The sequence below is a fragment of the Aotus nancymaae genome, unplaced genomic scaffold, assembly GCF_030222135.1.
Source record: "Aotus nancymaae isolate 86718 unplaced genomic scaffold, 86718_ANA_hifiasm-v0.15.2.pri h1tg000006l, whole genome shotgun sequence".
Classification (NCBI taxonomy): Eukaryota; Metazoa; Chordata; class Mammalia; order Primates; family Aotidae; genus Aotus; species Aotus nancymaae.
The window spans coordinates 857,838-870,956 of record NW_026988417.1 but is presented as its reverse complement, the minus strand read 5'-3'; the positions used below and the strand labels follow the sequence as shown (position 1 = coordinate 870,956).

At 60.1% G+C, this 13,119-nt stretch overlaps 1 protein-coding gene across 2 annotated transcripts in view; it reads left to right on the top strand.

The window, feature by feature from the left end:
• Positions 1-13,119, top strand: part of GAK (cyclin G associated kinase) — an 86,554-nt gene that overhangs the window by 36,279 nt on the left and 37,156 nt on the right. For both annotated transcript variants that reach the window (XM_012473783.3, XM_012473784.3), the window contains exons 10-15: positions 2,335-2,425; positions 4,331-4,454; positions 10,428-10,477; positions 11,172-11,320; positions 11,825-11,947; positions 12,614-12,747. In XM_012473783.3, the coding sequence (XP_012329206.2) occupies positions 2,335-2,425; positions 4,331-4,454; positions 10,428-10,477; positions 11,172-11,320; positions 11,825-11,947; positions 12,614-12,747 (671 nt within the window). The remainder of the gene's footprint in view (positions 1-2,334; positions 2,426-4,330; positions 4,455-10,427; positions 10,478-11,171; positions 11,321-11,824; positions 11,948-12,613; positions 12,748-13,119) is intronic.

Genomic DNA, 13,119 nt, shown 5'->3' with positions numbered 1-13,119 from the left:
GCTCCTGCATTTTGTCCCCTTTTCAGCCATTGCAGTGGACCTGGCCCAGGCAGTGGGTGTGAGCACAGGGAGGGAAGGTCAGAGCTACTGCCTGAGTCCCTGTCTGAGGATGGGAGCCTGTGGGAAAAGCATGGTCTGGGTTGAGTGGAAGGTTTGCAGTTCCTGTGTGGGGAGGACGGTCCGGGCTGAGTGGAGGGTTTGCAGTTCTTGTGGGATAAGGACAGTCTGGGCTGAGTGGAGGGTTTCCAGTTCCTGTGTGGGGAGGATGGTCCGGGCTGAGTGGAGGGTTTGCAGTTCTTGTGGGATAAGGATGGTCCGGGCTGAGTGGAGGGTTTGCAGTTCTTGTGGGATAAGGATGGTCTGGGCTGAGTGGAGGGTTTGCAGTTCCTGTGTGGGGAGGATGCTCCGGGCTGAGTGGAGGGTTTGCAGTTCTTGTGGGATAAGGATGGTCCGGGCTGAGTGGAGGGTTTGCAGTTCTTGTGGGATAAGGATGGTCCGGGCTGAGTGGAGGGTTTGCAGTTCTTGTGGGATAAGGATGGTCCGGGCTGAGTGAAGGGTTTGCAGTTCCTGTGTGAGGAGGATGGTCTGGGCTGAGTGGAGGATTTGCAGTTCCTGTGTGGGGAGGACGGTCCGGGCTGAGTGGAGGGTTTGCAGTTCTTGTGGGATAAGGATGGTCCGAGCTGAGTGGAGGGTTTGCAGTTCCTGTGTGAGGAGGATGGTCTGGGCTGAGTGGAGGGTTTGCAGTTCCTGTGTGGGGAGGACGGTCCGGGCTGAGTGGAGGGTTTGCAGTTCTTGTGTGGGGAGGACGGTCCGGGCTGAGTGGAGGGTTTGCAGTTCCTGTGGAGGAAGGATGGTCTGGGCTGAGTAAAGGGTTTTCCTGTGTAGGGAGGATGGTCTGGGCTGAGTGAACGGTTTACAGTTCCTGGGGGGGCGGATGGGCTGGGCTGAGTGAAAGGTTTGCAGTTCCTGTAGGGGCTGCATGGGGGTGGAGACTTGGGAGCAGGGGAGCCCCAGGATGCCAGGCACAGGTGGGGAGGGGCTGTGGTGCCTCTGTCTGGCAGCCATTGTGGTGAGTGCACCAGTGGAGGGAGGGAGCCCTGATGCTGGATATGGGGAGCATTTTGAGGTGTGGGGTGCTCTGAGGTGGGAGAGTTGGTGTCGCTGGTGACCTCTCAGCAGCTTCCCTGGGGCCGGTCAGAGAGCAGCAGAAGGAAAGCACTCCTGGGCGACCTCGCTCTTCAGCAGGGCAGCCTGGGCCTGACGTCCTCCTGCCTCGGTGGCTCAACTCCCCGGAGGTCATGGACGACAGTGGGCTTGCAGGGAGATGCGGGCCTCATGCTTCGTCTGGCATGCTGGAGGAATTCTCCATGGGGCGGGAGGAGGTGCCGCTGGGCTGATGGGCAGACAGACCACTAGCGATGGGGCCGTCAGCACTTCTAAGCTGGGACCCCACGGGGACAAACATAAGACCCCTGCTCAGGTCCCCAGAAAACAGTCCATGATGGGGCTGAGCTCACAGTGAAATAAAAATACTGTCCCCAGGAGGCAGTGAGCACCACGGGGTGGCCTTCAGAACCCAGGACCTGAAGTGATGGAACGTCCCAGAACAGACAGGCCATGTGTCTGCCTAAGATGGTGCGGGATGGGAGGCAGAGGCTGCAGTGAGCTGAGATTGCACCACTTCACTCCAGCCTGGGTGACAGAGTGAGACTCTGTCTCCAAAAAAAAAAAAAAAGAAAAAAAGATGGTTGTGCAGACTGGGAAGAGACAGAAAAGGAAGAGGAACAGAATGTGCAGCCCAAGAATCTCGAAAGCTGGGCTGGAGCGCTGGGTGGCCGCGGCGGCCCCGAGCGAGGCAGACCCCTGCTTCCTCCAGATGCCCGACCCCCAGCGGCCCCGAGCGAGGCAGACCCCCGCTTCCTCGAGATGCCCGTGTCCCAGCGGCCCCGAGCGAGGCAGACCCCCGCTTCCTCCAGATGCCCGTGTCCCAGCGGCCCCGAGCGAGGCAGACCCCCGCTTCCTCCAGATGCCCGTGTCCCAGCGGCCCTAAGTGAGGCAGACCCCCGCTTCCTCCAGATGCCCGACCCCCAGCACCCCCGAGTGAGGCAGACCCCCGCTTCCTCCAGATGCCCATGTCCACTCCCCGGGTGCATGTGTGGTTGGTTTGGGGAGTTCCAGCCGAGGCTTTGGCCTGTGGGCAGTGCCTCCATTGCACTGTGTTGTAAGTGGGGCAGAAGATGGGCTCTAAGGGTGCCCATGCTGTGCCTCTGCACCACGTGGGCAGGCATGAGATGTCAGTTTAGAGCCCTGACCTCTGCGTTTGCATTGTCACAGCTCCTGGAGCAGAATGGAGGCTACGGGAGTGCCGTGCTGTCCCGGGGGCCACCCCCTCCCATGGGCCCCACAGGCAGTGGCTATGGTGCAGGTGAGTGCCCTGTCCTGCGCCCGCCACCTGTCCCTTGCTTCTGCTGCTACCCGGGCATCCGCGGCACATCAGAGCGGAGGCTGACGGCCTTCCCTCCCAGGGCCTCCTCTCACAGTTGGAGTCCCCAGGCCCACCTTCGGGTTCCACAGTTCACTGGGGCTCACAGAACTCAGCAAAGCTGATGTCTCGGTGCAGGTCAGAAGGGGGACGGGTCAGACTCAAGCCAGCCGAGGGAAGAGGCCTCACTCAGGGGTTCTGTACAGCAGTGCCTGCCAGGAAGGCAGCCGCACCATGGCCGAGACAGCAGCATTTATCACGTTGTCGTGTCTGGCACAGCCCAAGGCCCCAGGGAAACACACCCCTTCTGGGGAGTGAGGGGGCATCCCAGGTTCCTTCTCAGGAGCTGGGGACGAAGGACCAGGCCTGCTGTGGGCAAGATGAACCGTTTACTGCAGCAGTGACCCTGAGGCTGGGGTGCAGGAACAGGCATTGCACAGCCGAGGGTGGTGTGCTACGTGTGAGGTGGTCCCTTCCGCTGCGTGAGGAGTGGGCACCTGTAATGGGCCTGGGTGTCCCTGGAGGGCCCTCGGCCAGTGAGGAGTGGAGTGGGCCCTGGGAGACAGACGCTGCATGCCCTTGGCACTCTGTGCTGGCCCTGGGAGTGCTCCAGAAGGTTCGGGGGGAGCCACTGAGGACACGGTCCTGACAGGCAGCGGCTGAATGTGTAGCTCTGCATGGCCCTGACCCCTCCTGACCTCACCCCCCATCCCCGCTGAGATGTGGGAGGGCTCGCCTGGGTCCTTCAGCTCTGCCTCCCAGGGAGGGGCTCGGCCCCATGTTCAGGGCACCCGGGCCACACAGTGTGGGTCCTGCAGCTACAGGTGCCGTGGCCGGCCGGGTCTCTGCTGGCTGGAGGGAGGGTGAGTCCTCGAGTGCCGGGTTCTGTGGGGCCTCCGTCTGCTCCATGCTGCCCGGGCCTCTGTCTCCGGTCTGCGAGAGGGACACTGGTCGGGGAGGGGTTGTTTGTTTCTTTTCGAGATGAAGTCTCTATTACCAGGCTGGAGTGCAGTGGCGCAGTCTCTGCTCACTGCAGCCTCCGCCTCCAGGGTTCAAGCGATTCTCCTGCCTCAGCCTCCCAAGTAGCTGGGATTACAGGCACGCGCCGTCATGTCCGGCTTATTTTTGTATTTTTAGTAGAGACGGTGTTTCACCATGTTGGCCAGGATGGTCTCGATCTCTTGACCTCGTGATCTGCCCGCCTCAGCTTCCTAAAGTGCTGGGATTACAGGTGTGAGCCACTGTGTGCCTGACCTGTTTTTTCTTTTCTTGTTGCTGTTTTTTAAGATGGAGTCTTGGTCTGTCGCCCAGGCTGGAGTACAGTGCTGCGATCTTGGCTCACTGCAACCTCCAACTCCATGGTTCAAGCGATTCTCCTGCCTCAGCCTCCCAAGTAGCTAAGATTACAGGCACGCGCCACCACGCCCAGCTACTTTTGTATATTTAGTAGAGACAGGGTTTCACTTTTTTTTTCTTTTTAACACTAACTCATGCCACCACAGCTGCCTGTGAAGACCTCACTCCCAGGACCCTCCAGGTCAGGGACTGCCACGCTGTGTTCCTGTCCATGGTCGTGGTGGCCTGAAGCTGTGGCCGTGAGGCTGGCCTGTCCTGGCAGACAGAGTTCCAGCCCAAGCTGTGCTGAGGCAGCTACATAGCCCTCCGCACCCAGATTGGCCGCTTCGTAGGTCTCTGGAAAGGCTGAGAACAGGGTCAGACCTGCCAGTGCTGTGGCCTGGCTTGCCGCTGGGTGTGTGTGAGTCGGGGGCTTGGCCATGCCACCTGGCATCGTGCACCTGGGGAGGTGGGACAGGGCACCTGTGGCCCGCTGAGACTGTCTCCCTGCAGGTCTGGCCCTGGCGGAGTATGACCAGCCCTATGGCGGCTTCCTGGACATTCTGCGTGGTGGGACAGAGCGGCTCTTCACCAACCTCAGGGACACCTCGTCCAAGGTCATACAGTCTGTTGCCAAGTAAGTGTGAGGCCCCAGGGCCCTGGACCTGCCGTGCTCGTTCCAGGCTCAGTCCCAGTTCTCGCTCCCCAGCTGCAGTGGAACAGCTGGCCATCAGGCTCCACAGGAGCCCCCGAGGCATGGGACAGCATCACCCTCTTCTGCCAGGGAGTCGGAACGAGCCCAGCACCTGGAGCCTGGCAGATCCCTTTCCTTTGACCCCTGTGGGGCAAGGCCCTGCTGTGGAGACGCCTGGGTCCACCCTCCACTTGCTGTGATGACGCCCCTCACACTGGGTGCTCCTGGGCTGTTCTGGGACTCTTTGCTGCAAATTGGATGAAACAGCTTTGGTGATGCCTCACTGAGGCAGTCCCCTGAGTTAAAGCCCTCATTACTCAGACTTAGGCCAAGTGGGTGGGTCTGAGCGTGTGGTGGGAGGAAGTCTCCGTCTGGGTGGGCCATCAGAGGGCGTGTCTGTGTGGGGGTGGCCCGTGGCCCCCGACATCGGCCCACAGGCCCGGCAGCTTCTGCTCACAGCGCACTGGAAGTGTTCCAGAGTGCGGCCCCTCTGTGTCGTGGAGTCTGTGTGCTGGCTTTTCTGGAGGAGCTGGATGCCCAGGAGCACGCCGGCTGCTCGTCTGTCCCTGCGGACGCACCAGCTCACAGGCATCAGCTGTGTCAGGAAACAACGTAGGAGCTGGGCTGGGTTGGCGCCTGTCACGAGGAGCCACACGCAGTGCGTCGTGGCCACTGCATTCCTTCTACAGCCGGCGACACCTTCCGGCGTGTTCCTTTGTTCTTTCCTTTGTGCTGTGATCGCTGCTTTGTGTCCTCAGCACCAGGTAGATGTGTGCACTTGTGCTGACATGTGGCCCAGCATCTGTTCATGTGTGCCCATGTGTAAGCATGTGTCTGTGACCGTGTGAGGACATGGGCGTTATGAACATGCATGTATGTGAACACTTGTGTGTGTGTAAATGCTGGTGTTTGCGTGTGTGTGTGTTCAGATGGCATGGGCATGTATGGGCATGTGTCTGAGTGCTGGTGTCAGCATGTGTGCTGGTGCTTGAGTGCTCGTGTGAGCTGTGAGGCTGCACACGTGCATGCGTGTGTACGAGCATGTGCATGTGTGAGCATGTGTGTGCACTGTGTGCATGTGTACGAGTGCCTGTGTGATCCATGGACGTCAGCGTGTGTAGGAGTGCCTGTGTGTGAACTGTGAGCTGTGTGCACATCAGCATGCGTACGAGTGCCCGTGTGAACTGTGTGCACGTCACCATGTGTACGAGTGCCTGTGTGAGCTGTGTGCATGTGTCAGTGTGTAGGAGTGCCTGTGTGAGCTGTGTGCATGTGTCAGCATGCGTACGAGTGCCTGTGTGAACTGTGTGCACATGTCAGTGTGTAGGAGTGCCTGTGTGAGCTGTGTGCGCATGTCACCACGTGTACGAGTGCCCGTGTGAGCTGTGTGCACGTGTCACCATGTGTCTGAATGCCTGTGAGCTGTGTGCACGTGTCACCATGTGTACAAGTGCCCGTGTGAGCTGTGTGCACGTGTCACCATGTGTCTGCCTGTGAGCTGTGTGCACGTGTCACCATGTGTACGAGTGCCCGTGTGAGCTGTGTGCACATGTCACCATGTGTACAAGTGCCCGTGTGAGCTGTGTGCACGTGTCACCATGTGTCTGAATGCCTGTGAGCTGTGTGCACGTGTCACCATGTGTACGAGTGCCCGTGTGAGCTGTGTGCACATGTCACCATGTGTCTGAATGCCTGTGAGCTGTGTACACGTGTCACCATGTGTACGAGTGCCCGTGTGAGCTGTGTGCACGTGTCACCATGTGTCTGAATGCCTGTGAGCTGTGTGCACGCATCAGCATGTGTACGAGTCCCTGTGTGTGAGCTCTGTGCACGTGTCACCATGTGTCTGAATGCCTGTGAGCTGTGTGCACGTGTCACCATGTGTCTGAATGCCTGTGAGCTGTGTGCACGTGTCACCATGTGTCTGAATGCCTGTGAGCTGTGTGCACGTGTCACCATGTGTCTGAATGTCTGTGAGCTGTGTGCACGCGTCAGCATGTGTACGAGTCTCTGTGTGTGAGCTGTGTGCACGTGTCGCCATGTGTCTGAATGCCTGTGAGCTGTGTGCACGCGTCAGCATGTGTACGAGTCCCTGTGTGTGAGCTGTGTGCACGTGTCACCATGTGTCTGAATGCCTGTGAGCTGTGTACACGTGTCACCATGTGTCTGAATGCCTGTGAGCTGTGTGCACACGTCAGCATGTGTACGAGTCCCTGTGTGTGAGCTGTGTGCACGTGTCACCATGTGTCTGAATGCCTGTGAGCTGTGTGCACGCGTCAGCATGTGTATGAGTGCCTGTGTAAGCTGTGTACACGTGTCACCATGTGTCTGAATGCCTGTGAGCTGTGTGCACGCGTCAGCATGTGTACGAGTCCCTGTGTGTGAGCTCTGTGCACGTGTCACCATGTGTCTGAATGCCTGTGAGCTGTGTGCACGTGTCACCATGTGTCTGAATGCCTGTGAGCTGTGTGCACGCGTCAGCATGTGTACGAGTCTCTGTGTGTGAGCTGTGTGCACGTGTCGCCATGTGTCTGAATGCCTGTGAGCTGTGTGCACACGTCAGCATGTGTACGAGTCCCTGTGTGTGAGCTGTGTGCACGTGTCACCATGTGTCTGAATGCCTGTGAGCTGTGTGCACACGTCAGCATGTGTACGAGTCCCTGTGTGTGAGCTGTGTGCACGTGTCACCATGTGTCTGAATGCCTGTGAGCTGTGTGCACACGTCAGCATGTGTACGAGTCCCTGTGTGTGAGCTGTGTGCACGTGTCACCATGTGTATGAATGCCTGTGAGCTGTGTGCACACGTCAGCATGTGTACGAGTCTCTGTGTGTGAGCTGTGTGCACGTGTCGCCATGTGTCTGAATGCCTGTGAGCTGTGTGCACACGTCAGCATGTGTACGAGTCCCTGTGTGTGAGCTGTGTGCACGTGTCACCATGTGTATGAATGCCTGTGAGCTGTGTGCACGCGTCAGCATGTGTATGAGTGCCTGTGTGAGCTGTGTGTATCCATGTGTGCTGCACGTTTGGCTGTGCGGTGCCATTAACTGTGCGCCTCATGTCTGTGCAACCTTCTGTAGAGAGAAACCTGTTCTTAGTGGGCCTGCATGTCCCCAGAGCAGGGCGTGAGCTCGCTCGCACCTGTGGCCACCTCCTCTGTGACGTCGCCTGCCTGAGTTGTGGCTGACGTGGCTGACGGAAGATCAGAGGAAGCTCCATCTGTCAGGGGCCAGCCCGCCGCCCACGGGGCCCAGGGCTGTGGCTCCTGCAGCGTCCTGGCTGGTAGTACCGCATGTGAAGCGCAGCAGGACTGGCCTTGCCCCAGGGGGACGAGAGACTCTTGAGCGTCGTCTCGGCAACAGCGATGCTGGGCTCAGAGTGGAAACGGACAGAGGATGCACGGCAAAGCCGCATGTGAAAGTCACTAGGAGCAGTCACTTTCAGCGTTGGAGGAAAGGGATGGATGCTGTGTCCCATAGCACCCCCGGCCACCTGATTCCCCAGAAGACTCGTGGTCTCCACAGCCACAGTGAATTGTGGGGATGGGGCCGAACGGAGTCAGCAGAGGCAGGAGGCGTGTGGGGCCTCCAGGGTCCGGGCACAGCTCCCATGATCCTCCCTGGGGGTCTCCAGCCCACGCTCCCCTCCCCAGCAGCTGTGAGGCTGGTGGGAGCTGCTGTCTGCTGGAGGTCTAAGGCCCCAGGGGCCAGTCCTAGAAACGGCTCTGCTGGGAACCATGGGTCCCATGGGTCCCAGGCCCCAGGATGACGCACTTTAGCTTGAGCATGCGCTGCGTGCACAGCACTCAGGCACAGCCAGCTGCCACTTGTTTGTCGGGGGACAGTGGGAACCCTCCCAGCACTCCCAGGCGCCAGCTGAGGGCAGGCCTGCCGTTTGAATCTGCCTTCTGTTCACGCCACATGCTTGAGGCAGATAAAGCTGCCTAGACTCGTGTTCGTTGACTTAGAAACCACAGTGAGTTCTGGCTGGGCCTGGAGGCTCATGAGGTGGCCGAACACGGTGGCTCATGTAATCCCAGCGCTTTGGGAGGCTGAGGAGGGAGGATCCGTTGAAGATAGAAGTTTGAGACCAGCCTGGACAACATAGCAAGACCCTGTCTCTACAAAAATAAAAAATTAGCAGGGTGAAGTGGCGTGCTGCACTGGGGGTCAAGGTGGGAGGATCACTTGAGACCAGGAGCTTGTGGCTGCAGTGAGTTGGGATCGCACCACTGCACTCCAGCCTGGGTGACAGAGCAAAACCCTGCCTCAAAAAAAAGGACAGTGAATTCATTTGCATTTCTGGCTCTCCCCATGGACAAGTCCAGGAGTGGGGACCGGGGTGGCTGTGAAGCCCTGGCTGCCCTGGTGCCCAGGGCCTCGGGTCCTGTGCTCTGTGTCTGGGGCCTGGTTTCTCTCCTGTCAGCATTCAGGTCAGCCCTAATACACACACACCCCTTGCACACATGCCCGAGGCCAGCGTAGCCAGGTCCATGCCTCCTCGGGCTGCAGGGGTGGGTGAGACACATGTGGGTCCGTGGCTCACAGCGCCCACCTTTGCTCAAGGCGTGTCAGCTCCCTGTGCTGGCCTCTGCCTCCTGTGGTGCTGGGGAGCAGGGGTTTCACCATGTTGACCAAGCTGGTCTGGAACTCCTGACCTCAGGTGATCTCCGAGCCTCGGTCTCCCAAAGTGCTAAGATTTCAGGTGTGAGCCACTGTGCTCGACCCCAGAGTGCTGAGATTACAGGTGTGAGCCACCGTGCTCGGCCCCAAAATGCTGAGATTACAGGTGCGAGCCACCGTGCTCGGCCCCAAAATGCTGAGATTACAGGTGTGAGCCACCGTGCTCGGCCCTAAAGTGCTGAGATTACAGGTGTGAGCCACCGTGCTCGGCCCTAAAGTGCTGAGATTACAGGTGTGAGCCACCGTGCTCGGCCCCAAAGTGCTGAGATTACAGGTGTGAGCCACCGTGCTCGGCCCCAAAGTGCTGAGATTACAGGTGTGAGCCACCGTGCTCGGCCCCAAAATGCTGAGATTACAGGTGTGAGCCACCGTGCTCGGCCCTAAAGTGCTGAGATTACAGGTATGAGCCACCGTGCTCGGCCCTAAAGTGCTGAGATTACAGGTGTGAGCCACCGTGCTCGGCCCCAAAGTGCTGAGATTACAGGTGTGAGCCACCGTGCTCGGCCCCAAAATGCTGAGATTACAGGTGTGAGCCACCGTGCTCGGCCCTAAAGTGCTGAGATTACAGGTGTGAGCCACCGTGCTCAGCCCTAAAGTGCTGAGATTGCAGGTGTGAGCCACAGTACTCGGCCCCTGTTTTTGTTTTTCTCCTGGTGATGAGATGATGGGTCCAGTAGCCACGCTTGGTGCGGCCTGCTTGTCTCTTGCCCAGCGTCCTGTGCTACAAAGTGCTTGAACGCCAGGCTCATGTGCCTCCCTCCCGCCTTCCCTTGTTGCTTAGGAAGACCCACATCCTAAGTCAGCACCTGCTCTGTGGGTTTAGACAAGCTTTTAAAACGTTTGACTGCACCCTGGAGCCTGGCACAACCTGTGACCATGGTCCAAGTGACCTCTGCTCTCCGGCCCTCTCCTTCCACCAGTGTTGCCAGCCTTCTCCCAGCCTCCTGGGCCGTGCCTCCCTGGAGGGTACACGGGAGGGGACAGCCAGACAGCGGACGTCCCTCCTGTCTCACCCACGCCGCCACTACCTGCGGGCTCTCATTTCCATGCACTACTCTAGGGGTCAGCTCCGCAGCGCACACATACCCAGAAGCCTGCCCGCATGCTCCCCGTGAGATGCAGACTCCACAGTCAGAGCTCCGCAGCGTCTCCAGGCCTCGGGCGTTGGCTTCAGCCCTGTGACTTCACTGCAGAGTGTTTCTCATCATAACCAAGTTCTCTTCTTTTTAATTCCAGTTACGCCAAGGGTGACCTGGACATATCTTACATCACATCCAGAATTGCGGGTACGTGTGCCACATGAGGCTGTGGGACGTGCCCTGGCCCTTCCGTGTATGCACAGCGCGTCCCTGCTGTGCGTCAGGGCACAGGTACTTCTGCTCCAGCATTCTCCGTGACCACAGACACACAGGGGCGGCCTGTGCCTGGCGCCTCCCGTGGCTCCCTCTTGAACTCTGAGGTCCTGCCGGGAGCAATGCAAGGCTGTGTCTTGGAAAACCGAGGCCTCTGTGCACCAGGCATCTCGGTCGCTCATCCTGACCCCTGGAGACTGGGCAGGCATCAGAAAGCTGTCTTGGGACATCCTGGCCACCGGCTGGTCAGTGTGTGGCTGGGTCTGTGCCCGTAGGTTTCCGGCTGCTGGACGTGTGGCTGGGTCTGTGCCCCAGGTCACCGGCTGGCAGGCATGTGGCCGGGTCTGTGCCCCAGGTCACCGGCTGGCGGGCGTGTGGCTGGGTCTGTGCCCGTAGGTCTCTGGTTGGCAGGCGTGTGGCTGGGTCTCTGTTCCTAGGTCATCCCAGGCCAGGAGTCTATGAAGGGTGAGGGGGCCCACATGGGCCGGCTGTGTGGGCAGTGGCTGGTGGAGCTGCCGGAGGCTGCACTTTAATGGGGACATCAGGAGCAGCAAGGCCTCAGCAGCCGCCTGGCCACAAGGTGCGCCGTCTCCCGGGACAGCGGCTGACACAGGCCTGCTTGTTTCAGTGATGTCGTTCCCGGCCGAAGGTGTGGAGTCAGCACTCAAAAACAACATCGAAGACGTGCGGCTGTTCCTGGACTCGAAGCACGCTGGGCACTACGCCGTCTACAACCTGTCCCCAAGGACCTACCGGGCCTCCAGGTTTCACAACCGGGTGTGTGGCCGCAGGCTTTGGTCTGGGTGCAGCTGTGGCAGCTTCCTCCCACTCCAGCGCAGGGGTGCAGCTGGGGGCTTTGGCCAAGGTGGGGCCATGATGGGGCGGCCCGAGGTCTCCTGAGGGTCTGCAGGGCACGGAGCAGGAGGGAGCGAGGTGGGGTCTCTGTTGCGCTGAGGATGCCGCTTGACGGGAACCCGGACGCCCTGGCTCCTGCCGCTGCCCGCCTGCCAGAGGGTGCTGGAGGCCAAGGCTTTCCCTCCAGACATGAGACTTGTCAGTCTGCAGAAGACCTAAAGCCCGGCAGCAGCTGACTCAGCTCTCTCTGCAAGGCCAGTGGCAGCTGGTGCTCAGGTCCCGCCGCCGAGGCTCTCACACAGATGGACACTGTTGACGCTGCCAGCCAGCCGAGTTCCCTGCACTTCAGGCAGGCCATCCCTCCGATCCACCAGAGGCCGGGTGTGGCTCCTTTGCTGCCCGCGTCACCATGCCCTGTCCCCACAGGTCTCCGAGTGTGGCTGGGCGGCGCGGCGGGCCCCACACCTGCACACCCTCTACAACATCTGCAGGAATATGCACGCCTGGCTGCGGCAGGACCACAAGAACGTCTGCGTCGTGCACTGCGTGGTGAGCCCCAGCCACGCCCTACTGAAGTTCATAGCTGCGCCTTGGCGCCGTGGTTCCACCGAAATTCATAATTGCACGCGTAGTTCAACCAAATCTGAGTGCCAGTCATGAGCTGGGGCCTGTTATTCACCCTGGGACATGGAAGAAGTCCCTGTACTTGGGGGCTTTGAGTCTGGAGGGGCAGTTGCCAGGTGGCCCCGCCCTCCCCTCTCCTTGTGGCCCTGCTGGCCTCAACTTGCATGCCCATGTGGAGGCCACTCTGCCATGTGGGGCGCCCGCCTCCCTTTCTGCGCGGCAGCCACCAAAGAGTCCCCTCCAGTTTCAGGTCCCCACCTGCAGTGCAAGGGTTGGTGGTGTTTGAGCCTCCCGGGGTGTGGCAGCTGCCCCTGTGGTGCATGGAGTCGAGATTTCCGTGAGGGGTTGCCCGCAGGGGTACAGGGCATCAGCAGAGCCTGCTGCAGAGATGCCAGCCCCGTTCTTCTCAGGGAATCTTCTGTCGGGCTCCATTCTTTCCTTGGCAGGCATGTTATATAGGTTCCTAAACATATCCCAGCCTCAGGAACAGCCCTGTGTCCCCGCAGCCACGGGGCAGGTAGGACCCCTGAGGACCCTGGAGCCCTCGTCCTGGGCGTGTGAGGTGTGCACAAGCGTGTCTGTCTGCCCTAGGACGGGAGAGCTGCGTCTGCCGTGGCCGTCTGCTCCTTCCTGTGCTTCTGCCGTCTCTTCAGCACCGCGGAGGCCGCCGTGTACATGTTCAGCATGAAGCGCTGCCCACCAGGCATCTGGCCGTCCCACAAAAGGTACCGCGTGGCCCTCCGGGGACAGCTCCATGGGCCCGCCTGGCACTGCCGGCCTCGCCCCGGTGTCTCCTGGAGGGCCTGTTGGTGCCGCTCAGGCACTGGTGGGAACAGCAGGTCCGGCCTCGCTGAGCCGTGGCCAAGTTGCAGACTTATGCCCACAGAGCCCAGGGAGGGTGGGCCCGCGGCCGTGGTGGTGCTGACTGCTGTGGGTTAGCACCTGCCCAGCTCCGGGTGGATGGAGGTTCTCTGGCAGGTGCCACGTAGCCTGGCGGGCCTGTGCTCACTGGGCGGGGCAGGGGCGGCTCCTCTCAGACCCAGTTCTGTCCCTCCTGTGGGAGCCTTCTGGTGGGCTCTGGTGGATGATGCGTATGA